Source organism: Phoca vitulina, unplaced genomic scaffold (genome assembly GCF_004348235.1).
Source record: "Phoca vitulina isolate PV1807 unplaced genomic scaffold, GSC_HSeal_1.0 scaffold20, whole genome shotgun sequence".
NCBI classification, from domain to species: domain Eukaryota; kingdom Metazoa; phylum Chordata; class Mammalia; order Carnivora; family Phocidae; genus Phoca; species Phoca vitulina.
In genome coordinates this window covers 11,081,638-11,095,952 of record NW_022589723.1, presented here as the reverse complement: position 1 = coordinate 11,095,952, position 14,315 = coordinate 11,081,638, and the positions used below count along the sequence as shown (strand labels likewise).

Here is a 14,315-nt window from a genome sequence, read left to right as displayed (position 1 = left end):
CAGCCTGATGTTAGGGAACAGCCATGAACCATTGGTCAGAGACTCTCTAGTCTGAGAAAGTGGGCACACAGGCAGAACTTTCCTCCAGGGACTAAGGTTGGTACGGTCCAAGTTTGGTCCATTTAGTCTCAAAGAGACACATGTTCTATGAAGATGTATGGAAGCACAGGATTTTTACCTTCTTGGTCGACAGATAAAGTTCAACAGATACCAGATGCTAAGAAGGGTAAAGCACAAATAGGAGAAAAGCATATCTAGAATCAAAAAGGACTGGAAGAAAGTATAAGAGAGGAAGGGAAACTGGAGTTAGCATAAACGAATCACTGGGTTAGTAGAAGACAGGGCCTTTTGGCCCTTGGATTATGGCAATTCTTTTAAGAACACATACCTCTGTTTGGGGAAGGCAGCAACATGACAACAGAGATGCTGAGTTTAGATACATGTTTATCATATATTGAAAAACCAATCACTATGTCCCAGGCATTGCGCTGAGTGCTTTATAGACATCTCTTACTTAATCCTCAAACAACCTAAAATAGTTATTATCCCCCTTTTATATAAGAAGAATCTGAAGCTGATGGGGAAAGTTGTCCAGGGAACCTATATACTAAATAGGAGAGCCATGGCTAGAATTGAGGTCTCTCTGGGCCTGAGCCCATGCTTATCCATCCTCACCATACCACCTCCCTGGTAGCTGATGTTTTTGAAGTTGAGCAGAGAGTTGCCTACTAGGCTTCACTGTTAGCAGTCAGAAGTGGGCGGTCCCTGCAGCTCCCCTAAAATAGCTGGTGTAAAGGCAGGCTCCTGGAAGTAATGAATGAGACTCTGACCTTACTGGGCTTGCACCCACAGACAGCCAGAGCCCAGCCTCTCCTGCTCAGCCACTGAGGACCCACAGACAAATGAATGCTGGCCTCTACAAACACCACCAAACAAAACTGAGGAAAAGGGGTCAAGACCTCTCCTGCCAGTTCATGATCAGCCCTGATGATGAAATGCATTCCTTACTAAAAGATAAGGTCACAGCCTATCACAACTCCTACATCTACAGGGCAGAAACCACCACAAAACACAATGGTATCTCATTTAACAAGGACTTAGTTGATGCCTGTGCTTGCTGCCCCCTCTGCTTATTTATGCAGGGAGAATTAATGGCACAAGGCAATTATGAGAATAAAGTCCAGGATTCCAGTAACCTGTGTTCCACCCACACTTCCCTCTGTCCTCTTCCCACCCAAGGTACTTCCCAAGGTGACCAAAGGGAAAAAAAGCTTCCTGGGCATAGACAGGGATTAGGTCTGTAACCAAGATAGCAATGCAAACAAACACACAGAGATCCTTGAGCAATTACTGCTATACTATTACCCAAACCAGGATCTAAACAAACAAAAAGGGAGAAAATGGGTATATAAAATGCAGAATTCCAGGTTTAGAACTAGATTGAACCCTCATCCCTCAGGTTCACTGGAAACGCATCAAGGAGGGGGCACCACCCTCAGTGCACACAGATTCTGCAATGAAAACCAGCACTCCTACATTCAGATGAGGCCTGCACTCATCTCTTGTCTCTGATTCAATCTCAGTCCTGTCCTTTAACCCTCTGATGCCACCCTGAGTTCTACCACTTGAATTCTAGCTTCATCTGCTTGCTCCACATCCAACCAATACAGCAGATCAGTTCTACTCAGATATTAACCATTTTAATCCACCTGGTCTCTTCCTGACCTCCAACCTCTCCCCTTGGTTCTGACTAATAGAAGAATTGACAGCCTTTGGTATTTAAATCTGTTATTTAGGTAACAGCCACTTCTGCCTGAGGCATTTTCACTGAGCGAATTTACACTCACTGTGTTGAAAATAAGCTACTTTAACTTTCTGAGAGGCTCGGTCTCTGACAACTTCCCTAAGGGCTTATCCTAAAATTAGCGCCTTTTAACATCTCACTACCAGATGCATGACAGCATTAGAAGCCTGATTTCTCCAGGGATAAGAACAGTATTATGTATCCCCCATAAACTCTGTTCCTTTCAAATGGCAGCTGGGGGCAATTAGGAGAATGATGATTGGATTTTCAGTGAGCATAGGGATTTTGGCCACATAAAGTATGTTCTGCCAACCACAGAGACTGTCCTTCTACAGGGAGACAAATATTTTTGATGAGGACAGGATATGACTTACCTACCACTGGGGACTAACTCTCAAAATGCTTCATTCAGAAATGAGGACCTGCCTCCATGTGACAACCAGGTGATCCAGGTCCTTCTTGGAAGGCAGGAGCTTCATTCCGACTTCTAGATGGCTGCATGTTGTGCCCTGCCCCACCCTGCTGGCCCACCAGCTCTCTGGGCTCTCCCTCATGCTTTCTTTAAGCTTTCTGCATCTACTTTCATTCTCCTCTCTTCTTTCCCCGGTAAACCTAGTAATGGAGAAGCAGGAGGTGCACTTTTTGTTGACTTGAGAGTTGAGGAGTGGGGAGGTATTAGAAGGAAACTGTTTCAGATCTTGATCCCCTTTAGCCTCTGAAAGCTGTCTGTGAGCAGCCTGGATGTGCAGAGCTTGGGAGTGCCCATGGTATTTTGAGGTTAGGATTTCACTTCCATGTCTGCACTCCTGTCCTTCAGGAAGCCAGAAAAGGAATATAAGCAGCATCTTTCTTACTTTAAAATGAGATTAAATCACAGAGAATGAAAGTTAAGTTATTTAAGAGCACAGTGGCAGCCACAGAAAAACAAATAATTGTTCTGATTTCCAGTCTTCTGCTCTAATTATACAAAAGCAAATGAATCACAATTGGTTGGCTAGCCCAGTTTCCTGAGGGCAAACCTGAAAGGCAGCTCAGCAGCAACTGGCTCAATTCATAGACGCATGGCTACTGCCCTCAACTTCTCTGTTTTTGACCTCTGGGGCCAGTGGCTCAGGAAAAGAGGGAATGCACCAGCCTGCTCACCTTGAGGTGATAGAGCACGACACCTGTACTGAGTACATCATCCTCCAAGGCCATTAGATGTGGCAGGCTGGAGTCAATGACCACGCCAGCCCTCCTCCTGTTGATGTCCACTCTGTAATGTTCCACGAGGGCCTTCCACTCGTTCCACTTCTGGGTCCAGTCCTTAGTCAGCTGGTCTATCTGCAGAGATGGAGGAGGCGGTTTTAGACACCCCGCCTGTGGAGCAGACTTAAGGTCAGCAGTCATCCTAGTCTGATTCCTCATGGCATTCCTTCCTCACTTTCCTCAGTGTTACTATTCAAAGCTCCACAGAGGCCTTTGCACCTCCTCTGTGAGCGGTTTTCTAACATCTCTTCAATAAGCAAGTATTACTTTTATAAATAGAAACTCCCTCTGTAAATGTTATTTTTAAAGTTTTCTGCAACAAGCGTGTATTGTTTCTATAACTTGAAAAAAAATGCCATAAATGTTATTTTTTAAAAATTGAGATGTTAGTCATATATCTATGTTTATAATTCCCCTTTCCCTATCCCTCTTCTATGTGATCCATACTGGGAATAGTTTTATGACCCAACACTTCTTTCCCAAGGTGCAGAACCTCAAATCCTAATATAAGCTTATATGGGGCTCAAAGATACACAAAGCATCAAGAGGAATCTCCTCAGAACGAAGACTATAAGAAACTGGTCTGACAGTTGTTTTAATAGTTACCTTTGGAGGGGCACTGACTGCAGTGGGCCATGAGGGATGTTGGGTAGTACCAGTAGTATTGTATTTCTTGATCTGGGTGGTGGTTACATGGCTGTGTGCACTTTGTGGAAAATCCATTGAATGCTACTATGTTGTATTTTGTGTTTTTTGTATTTTGTATATTTTATGTTTCTGCATGTCCATCATATTCCAATAAAAATTCTATTTAAAATTTCTAAAAAAAGAGAAAAAGAAAAACTGGTCTGAAAGACCAGGTAATAATAACAATAAAATATTGAGGGCTTACTATGTATTAGGAACAGAGTTTAAAAAATATGTAGGGGCGCTGGCGTGGCTCAGTGGGTTAAGCATCTGACTCTTAATTCCAGCTCAGGACATGATATCAGGGTTGTGAGATCGAGTTCCACATCGGGCTCCACACTGGGCGTGGAGCCTGCTTAAGATTCTCTCTCTCCCTCTACCCCGCCTTAAAAAAAAAACATGTATATATGTATGTGTGTGTACACACACACACACAATACAGCAAGTTAGAGGCCTTAAGGTAACGCCACCTGGGGAACGTGAATTAACAATGTTGAATGTACGGTGCTTTTTTCTTCTTTTGGTGGAAATGGATGCCCAGGCAGGAAAGTTAAAGTTATCCTGGGAATGGAAGAACTGAGGAAGCAGGAAAAGGACCTGGATTCAGCTAAGTACTTGAGAAGAAACAAAGTATGACAAGTTTAGGTACAAGTGTTTTACATACCCTAGAAATGTTATTTTTAACATTATACTCATTGAGTTGAAGTTTGCAAAGAGTGAGACTTACAGGGTACCCATGAAGGACTGGGTTGGATGAGGACCTGGCAAAGGTGAGCAGCAGGGCACTCTGGCTTACAGTTTAGCCTGCCTGGTTCAGCTACCTGGAGGTACCGCTGAACACACCTCCCCTTCTGGCTGGCTTTCATCACCTACCCCTTTACTGCATAAGGTCAAAGGCCAGCAAGTGGCAGATTCAAGTCCAGGTCTGCCAGAAATGTATAATGTAAAACTGCTAAGGAGCTTGGAATGATTTTGACTCTGTACTTCATCTTTTATGTATACAGCAGTAATATTTTCTGAACCAAAAATTAGAACGTATATTTAAGCATAGAATTTTTGAGAAATGCCTGGATGTGTGATGTAGTCCTAAAGTTTAGTTTGGGTAACAAAATATTGACATAGCCAGGATACTTTATAATGTATAATGATGATGCAACAGAGTACTGGGAATTGGGACATTTGGGTTGTGGTATCTAACTCTAAACTGTCACCAAATAATGCCTGCCATTTCTTCTTTGTGTCTCCAGGAATCACCATTTAATCTAACCTCCCCATATGTGTTGCCCTCACCCTCATGGAGTCACAAAATTAGTCTCCTTCCTGGTTGATCTCTCTGCTTCCAATCTTCCCTCCCTTCAATTCATCCTACACCCAGCTGTCATATTAATTTCCTAATATACACTTTTATTATGTCACCAAACTGGTTCAAGAAGCCATGATTAATATTGTGAATGTGAAGTCCAAACTCCTAAACTGGCCCTAACCTTACCTCCACTACTCTCTACCATGAGCATGTATTCTAGTCAGCTCAGTCTTCCTCACACTGTGTGCTTCCATATGGCCTCCCACACAAGTTCATTCTTTCAGTTTCATGGCCTTGCTGAAATTATCCCACCCTCACCCCAAATGCCTTACCCTTTTCTTCCTAACATACTCTACCAATCTTTCAAGGTCTAGTTCAAGTTCTCTAGCCTCCAGCCCCAGCACTGTGATGCCGGCACTGAAAATTCCAAGCCATAATGATTTCTTCCTTCCCTAAGCTCTTTTCATATAACTACTATAGTTCATTACCTTTAACCATTCTCTAAATGTGTTTCCAATTAGACTGCAAGCCACCTGTGGGAAGGAACTTCTTTGTATCTCTTGAAGCATCATGCTGAACACCTATTTGGTGCTCAATGAATACACGTCAGTCAGTTGATTTACTGACTGGAAAATAATTTTTTTCTCCCTATCCAAAGGGAGTTATCATTAACCCCTAAGAGAACAAAACAAAGAAAGCCAGTTACCAGCCCCTAAGGCAAACTCATTCCCCACTCAAAGCTCAATGAAGACAAAAACTGTCTCTAAACTAGATAGAAACTCTCTGTTCTCACAAGGGAGCAGCCATGACTCAGGAATAATGGAGAGAGATGAGACCTACTACCAGGGTGATGCAGAGCATAACTGAGTCCACCCAATTCACCCACCTTCAATTCATTCTGGAGAACCAGCTCCTTCAGACTCTCATCCTTTTCCTCATTCAATAGACTGTAATTTCTCTGCACAAAGAGACAGATGTGCTTTGTGGGTCTCACCCTTACTCTTATGAAGGAAGAGAGGGGCAGATAAAGACTTTATCATTAAAATCAGAAACAAATCAGAAGCTTAAATATTGGGGTTCACACTGGTACAAAGAAGGAAAATTCGAAGAAATTTTTCTAGAGGGCCCCATTCCCTAAATCCACCTACACACAGAAGAAGGGCCATTTAGGCAAATGCCCTTTGGACAACAAAAATGATATAGTGGCGATGTCCACCCCATCTGAAACTACTCAGGTAATCAGAGTCATCCATGTCCTGTCTTTGCTCCTGCCTCTGTTCCACAAGTGTCCCTTAATTGAAAACATGGAATGCAGCAGGGCTCGGATTCTATGCAGAAGAAAAGCAGGTTTGGGGGAACAGAAAAGTTCTGATAGCCTGAATACCAGTTCGAAGCTCAGCAGCATGGCTTTGAGTCTTCTAATCTCCTCCCTGAGTTCTCTGATCAGTTTCATATTTGCATCCTGAAACACAAAGAACTTGGTTTCACAAAGACTGATATCAGGCCCCAACCAGCTCTAAGATGCTACACAGAACTAGTTTGGAAAAAGTGGTTTACTCCTTTGGAGTAACTTCTGAAGCAGTCTTCTCAAAGTATGGTCCCAGAACCACATCAACTCCACCTAAGAACTTGTTAGAAATGCTAATTCTGCTTCCCCACCCACCCACCACCTACCAAATCAGAAACTCTTGAGGGCTGGGGCCCAGCTGTGGTGTAACCAACCCTCCAGGAGGTGATTCTGATCTACACTCAAGTATGAGAATCACTGCCCTTGAGCAGGAGGTGGACGGGTAACACAAGTGCCAGCACATGTGTAGGCAGTCGATGCTCATCTTCCTGTAATGTGACTAAACTTAGTACCCACCTAATTACATTGCCTTTTAAAACAGTCCACAGGTAGTTCACTCTTAAAAAAATAAAAAATAAAAATAAATAAAAAAATAAAACAGTCCACAGATGGGCTATATAGGCCTGGCCACCAGTTTGTGATCCCTGCCCTGAAACTTTTCACTGAAATTGCAAAGCATATTTTTTTAAATTTCTCATTATTACTCCACTTTTCAAAACAAATAAATTCCTTAATATGCCCCTTTTTAGCCTGAAACAGAGATCACTGCAGTTTGCACAGAAAAGAAATAAAATACAAGCATACATCAACATAAACTCAAAATAAAAGCATAGAACACAGAAACTTTTAAATGATCTCCCTTAGGGTGGCAGTGGTACACCAGAGATCTTAAAAGGAATGGTCTCAGAGAAGTATCTAAAATAAATTATTCAAAAAGGCAACTGAATGAAGTCAGCAGGGATATGAGAGAAGGGTATGACACTGAAAGAAAGAATTCCACTCCATTTTCATTTGGTAAAGTCAGGCAAGTTGGGATGAGGGTGAAGAGAGAGAAAGAAAAAGAAAGAAAGGAAGGAAAGGAAAGGAAAGGAAACAAGAAAGAAAAGGAAGGAAGGAAGGAAGGAAGGAAGGAATTTAAAAAATGAGAGAATAAAAGAACTTAGTGTAAACCATACCAGACCAAGACTTCAAATGAAGGCCTCACCTCATTTACCCGTGGCTTGTTGATGATGTGTTTGGCATTGGATGCATACCTCAGTGTGCTCATGGTCTCACTGTAGCAAGTGTGTGCAGGAGACACAGCTGAGGTAGAAGGAGAAAGTTAAAAACCACGCCAAGCCCTCCTGACCCAGCCTGTAACCACTTAATGAAATGGGTGGTCATGGCCCTTTCTCTGAGGCAGAGTACCAGTCCCAACACAGAACCAGCTCCAGCATCCCACTCACTAGCAACCATGATAGTTTTGGAGTTGCCTCCAAGACTGTCCTTCAGCAGCCATGTCAACACGGAGTCCCGGTATGGGATGTAAGACTGCCTCCGGGAGGGCCCCCCTCCACTGCTGGTCCCAGAAGGAGAGATAGGGATCCCACTGTCACCACCATCACTGGCTGTACTGTTGAAGCTCTGGCAGCTGCTGAATGCTTGGGAATTCTGGGCTTTAAAGACAACAAAATAATAAAAGTGGAAGAAGAAAGGAATTGTGAAACACATGCATTAAAACAATGGTTGGAGAACACAAATTTAAGTATCACACTTTATAATCCCTCTCTGCATGATAGAATGCTACAAGTTTGAGTCCTGAATTAGACTTTGGACTCAGGACACAGACTATCTGAGCCACAAACGGAGTTTTCAGTCTCCCTTCTTCTTGAAATGAGAGGGTTGGGATTATGACCACACAGTGTTCTCAACTGCAGACAAATATCAATTTTTATGGCCTCAGTCAGAAGGTAACTTTATAAAAAAGAACCTTGTAAATGTCTACCCCATTTTCATAAAATGAAAACATGTGAGTTATTTTCCAAAGTCTCCCTCCCACTCTGATGATCCAGTCTATCAGCAAAATACCTAAGGTGGAGATGACAATTCCCAGAGTCACAAGAGACTTGTTGATATTGGCTCCTTCAGTAATGCGGTCCTTACAGTAACTGGGATCTGCTCTTTCACTAAAACAGTCAATGAAAACAAAAACAAAAGCAAAAAAGACACTGTCCTTATAATGTTGTTGAAAGACACTATCCATTATGTTGTACATTATATAAAAAGCTCACATGATAAATTCTTTTTAGAATTCACTACCAGAAAAAGTATTACCATCTTGTAATGAACTGGCATTCCTCCACTTCTTGGGCAATAGCAATCAAATAATTCATTATATTTTCTTTATTTTGGCTGCCAGAGCACTTTTAGCTAACTGTAATGCTCATTTACAGTAATGATATTAGCATCAATATGCCCAATCTTTGTTTTAATTTCATCTATTAATGGCTTTATCATTACTTGTCAACTGTCAATGGGAAATAGTAAAAAGTCATACTTCCAGGTGCCTGATAGAGTTTCTTCCAGACAGCACTTCATTTTTCCCCCCAAAATGCCAGAGTTGCAGCTGACAGAGACAACACTTCATTTTTAATGGAATGATGTACCATATTAATAATTTAGCAGTTTTAAAATAAGAAAATTTGCTTTATCTCATCTCACACTTTTTTTTGTGACATTATCCCCAAGACTTTCTTCTTTCTGGATATACATGTGACTACAATTCATGCTTTCTTCTTTTTTTTTTTTTATTTTTTATTTTTTATTTTTTTATTTATTCATGAAAGTCAGAGAGAGAGAGAGAGGCAGAGGCAGAGGGAGAAGCAGGCTCCCCGCCTAGCAGGGAGCCCGATGCGGGACTCGATCCCAGGACCCTGGGATCATGACCTGAGCCGAAGGCAGACGCTTAACCATCTGAGCCACCCAGGCGCCCACAATTCATGCTTTCTTCTAATACTTCGAAGGTCATATCTTCTCATTGCTGCAGTATTTTTAAAAAGATTTTTTTTTCCAGTAACACATAGGGCTGCATACAATTAATATTAAGACAGAGGAAAAAAAGTATACTAACTCAGCTACTTCCACTTAGAGCAGTGTTTTTTGATCTTGGCTATACACTGGAATCACCTGGGCAGCTTCAAAAAATTACTGAAGCCTGCACTGCCTCTGACCTCACTAATAACGAGGTTTATTTGATCAGAGGTGAAACCAAGGCACTGAGAATTTTTATAGGCCCAGGTGATTTTAATAGGCAGCTAAGATTTAGAACCCTTGACATAGAAGATTTTTTTTAGCTCCTGGAAAACTATAATTTCTTAACTTAGCATTCAAAAATTTGGGGGTTTTTTTTGTAATTTTCTCAGGATGATTGAAATGTGAAAAAAGATAGAACAAGTTTATTCCCTGTAAAATGCACAAGAGCAAGTTCATTGTCAAGGGATTAATTCCCCTTGGCTTTGAAATCCTAATTACCTGCCTGCTAGGTCCACAAGGTTGATCTTGCTAGCAATTTCAGAGCGGAGGTTGTTCTCCAGGATTGCCTAAGGGAGAAAACACATTTGAAGCTTGTCATGTGACATGAACAGACATTTCTGCAAAGAAGACATCCAAATGGCCAACAGACACATGAAAAAGTGCTCAACATCACTCGGCATCAGGGAAATCCAAATCAAAACCTCAATGAGATATCACCTCACACCAGTCAGAATGGCTAAAATTAACAGGTCAGGAAATGACAGATGTTGGCGAGGATACGGAGAAAGGGGAACCCTCCTACACTGCTGGTGGAAATGCAAGCTGGTGCAGCCACTCTGGAAAACAGTATGGAGGTTCCTCAAAAAGTTGAAAATTGCACTACTGGGTATTTACCCCAAAGATACAAATGTAGTGATCCGAAGGGGCACCTGTACCCCAATGTTTATAGCAGCAATGTTCACAATAGCCAAACTATGGAAAGAGCCTAGATGTCCATCAACAGATGAATGGATAAAGAAAACGTGGGGTGTGTGTGTGTGTATATATATATATACACACACACACACACACACACACAATGGAATAATATGCAGCCATCAAAAAAATGCAATCTTGCCATTTGCAACGACGTGGATGGAATGAGAGGGTATTATGCTAAGAGAAATAAGTCAATCAGAGAAAGACATGTATCATATGATTTCACTGATGTGAGGAATTTGAGAAACAAGACAGAGGATCATAGGGGAAGGCAGGGAAAAATGAAACAAGACGAAACCGGAGGGGGAGACAAACCATAAGAGACTCTTAATCTCAGGAAACAAACTGAGGGTTGCTGGAGTGGAGGGGGTGGGAGGGCTGGGTGATGGACTGGGGAGGGTATGTGCTATGGTGAGCACTGTGAATTGTGTAAGACTGATGAATCACAGACCTGTACCCCTGAAACAAATAATACATTATGTTAATAAAAAATAAATTAAAAAATATAAAAATTAGGGGCGCCTGGGTGGCTCAGTCGTTAAGCGTCTGCCTTCGGCTCGGGTCGTGATCCTGGAGTCCTGGGATCAGGCCCCGCATCGGGCTCCCTGCTCCGCGGGAGGCCTACTTCTCCCTCTCCCACTCCCCCTGCTTGTGTTCCCTCTCTCGCTGTGTCTCTCTCTGTCAGATAAATAAATAAAATCTTTAAAAAATATGTATATATATAAAAATTTAAAAAATTTAAAAAAAAGCATAACCCCCATAATTTAACAGAGTAACAACTCCTTACTATTAGCTAATACCCAGTACACAGATGTCTTTTTTTTTTCTTTTGGTTTGTTCAAATTGTGATCCAAATTAAGCCCCTATATTGCATTTGGAAAAAATAAATAAATAAAGCTTGTTATTTGGAACAGAGTGGTTTCTTTCCCCTTAGACGCCCTCCTAAACAAGGTGATATTCTGGATTTTTAGCCAAATCACTCAGGAAATCTGTATTTGAATGTGCTCTGAACCAGATGGGCTCTCAAAGTCTGCTAAGTCAATCAGTAAGCCCTGGGTCCTTACTTCATTAAACATATGAGCAGGACTTGCACACGGTAAATCCACATACATTTATATTTGTTACATCTTTTTGATGTACAGACCCTTTATCATTATGAAATGTCCCTCTTTGTCTATAGTACATAGGTGTCTTAAAATTTATTTTTTTGCCTGACACTAACATAATACTATAACTCTTATGGTTACTATTTACATGGTGTATATTTTTCTTTCTTTTTTAAGATCTTATTTATTTATTTGAGAGAGAGAGAGAGAGCACAAGTAGACAGAGTGGTAGACAGAGGGAGAGAGAGAAGCAGGCTCCCCGCTGAGCAAGGAGCCTGATGCAGGGCTCCATCCCAGGCCCCTGGGATCATGACCTGGTCCAAAGGCAGACACTTAATCAACTCAACCACCCAGGCGCTCCTACATGGTGTATATTTTCCTACCCCTTTACTTTCAACATACTTGTATCTTTGAATCTAAGGGCTGTTTCTTAGAGACAGCATATAGTTGAGTTTTGCTTTTAACTATCCATTCAACTTAATGTAATTATTGACGTATTCAGAATTGTACCTATTCTTTTTCTATTTATTTTCCATATGTCTCATGTATTTTTTGCATCTCTGCTCTTCCTTCACTGCCTATTCTGTGTTAAATAATTATTTTTTACTGTGCCATTTTAATTTCTAATTTTTGAATTATAATTTTGAGCTACTTTCTTAGTGGTTGCTCTACAGATTACAATATGCATCACAACTTATCATGAATCAACCTCAAAATAATACTAACTTAATTCCTATAAATATAGAAACTTTACTCCAATGTATCTTCTTTTCCTCTTCACTCCTTATATGCATCACAACTTATCATGAATCAACCTCAAAATAATACTAACTTAATTCCTATAAATATAGAAACTTTACTCCAATATATCTTCTTTTCCTCTTCACTCCTTTGTGCTATTAGTGTCCTATGTATGACAATGTATATATATGTGATATACGTAATACAGCATTATAATTATTCTTTTACACAATCTTATTTTTTAATAACATTGGAAGAAAAAATAAGGAAGAATATATTTATGTAGCTTTTTATATTAACCCACATATTTCCTATTCTCAGAACTTTTCATTCCTTCCTGTAGACTTAAGTTACTGATACTGCTTTCTCTCAGCCTGAAAGATTTCATTTGGCTTTCTTGTAAGGTAGGCCTACTAGCAATTAATTCTGGGGTTTTTTTGTGTGTGTGTTTTTTTTTATCTAGGAATGTTCTTATTTCATCTTCATTTGGTAAAGTTAGTTTTGCTGCATATAGAATTCTTGGTTGACAGTTTTATTTTCTTTCAGCACTCTGTCTTCTGGGGTCCAACATTTCTGATAAGAAGTTGACCATTAGGGGCACCTGGGTGGCTCAATTCATTAAGCGATGCCTTCAGTTCGGGCGGAGTCCTGGGATCGAGTCCCACATCGGGCTCCCGCTCAGCAGGGATCCTGCTTCTCCCTCTGACCCTCTCCCCTCTCATGCTGTTTCTCACACTCTCTCTCTCTCTCTCTCTCTCAAATAAATAAATAAATAAAATCTTAAAAAAAAAATAAGTCGACCATTAATCATGTAATTGTTTTCTTGTACATCGTGAGTCAGTTTTCTCTAACTGTATTCAAGATTTTTTGTCTTTCAACAATCTATGATGTGTCTAGGTACGGATCTTTTTATGTTTATTTTACTTGGAGTTCTTAAAATATTTGTATCTGACACTAATGATTTTCAACAACTTGGAATTTTTTGGCCACTATTTTTCAAATTTTTCTTATGCCTATTTTCTCTTCTCTTTCTGGGATCCCCATTACACTTATGTTAACACATTTGCTGTGGACCAATAGGTCTGTGAGGCCCTGTACATTTTTCTTTAATCTTTTTACTCTCTCTTCTTCAAATTGGACTGTTTATTTATTTTTAAAGATTTTATTCATTTATTTATTTGTTAGAGAGAGGGAGAGAGAGCACAAGCAGGGGGAGTGGCAAGCAGAGCAGGCAGAGGGAGAAGCAGACTCCCTGCCGAGCAAGGAGCCTGATGCGGGACTCAATCCCAGGACCCTGGGATCATGACCTGAGCCGAAGGCAGCCACTTAACTGACTGAGCCACCCAGGCATCCCCCAACTGGATGATTTCTAATTGTCTATATTCAAGTTCGCTAGTTCTTCTGCCATTCTCATATGTGCTTGAGTCCCACTACTTTTTTGTTTCAGCTATTGTACACTTCAATTCCAGGGCCCCCACTTTATGTAACAATTTCTATGATTTTATTGAAATTCCCTAGAGTTACTGGCATGTTTTCCTTTAATTCATTAAACATGGTTTCCTTCAGCTCCTTGAACATATTTATATTAGTTTCTTTGAAGTCTTTGAATGCTAAATCAAACATCTGGAGCACTTAGAATCAGTTTGTTTCCCCCCTTCCCCACGACCATGGGTTGTACTTTTTTAATCTCCTTTTGCATGTCTAATAATTTTTGTTTGAATACTAGACATTTTAGATAACATATTGTAACAACTCTGAATTCTGAATTTTTCCATCTTGAGGGTGGTAATGGTTGTTGTTTAGTTTCTCTGGTAACTTGCCTGGGCTAAAAATCTCTAAAATCTGCCTCCCCAGCAATATGTAGCCAAAGAGGTCTCCATTCAGTTTTTTCCTTCAATTGTTTTTAATTCTAAGCTTGGCCTTTTGGGGGCCACCCTCTGTCTGCATAGGTGAGTGTTCAGCAAAACACTGGTCAGAAGCTATAATCAAACACCTTGAGCCAATAAGATCTCTATTCTTTGTTGATGGATCAATGTGTGGACTGGGGAATGCATTAAAAGTTCAGTTTTAGGGGCGCCTGGGTGGCTC

At 40.8% G+C, this 14,315-nt stretch overlaps 1 protein-coding gene across 3 annotated transcripts in view; it reads right to left on the bottom strand.

The window, feature by feature from the left end:
• STARD9 (StAR related lipid transfer domain containing 9) overlaps positions 1-14,315 on the bottom strand; it is a 127,865-nt gene that overhangs the window by 37,953 nt on the left and 75,597 nt on the right. For all 3 annotated transcript variants that reach the window (XM_032418061.1, XM_032418063.1, XM_032418062.1), the window contains exons 10-16: positions 9,901-9,968; positions 8,458-8,555; positions 7,836-8,045; positions 7,595-7,692; positions 6,427-6,504; positions 5,929-6,000; positions 2,948-3,127 (exon numbers count right to left, since the gene is read on the bottom strand). In XM_032418061.1, coding sequence (XP_032273952.1) covers positions 2,948-3,127; positions 5,929-6,000; positions 6,427-6,504; positions 7,595-7,692; positions 7,836-8,045; positions 8,458-8,555; positions 9,901-9,968 — 804 coding nt within the window. The remainder of the gene's footprint in view (positions 1-2,947; positions 3,128-5,928; positions 6,001-6,426; positions 6,505-7,594; positions 7,693-7,835; positions 8,046-8,457; positions 8,556-9,900; positions 9,969-14,315) is intronic.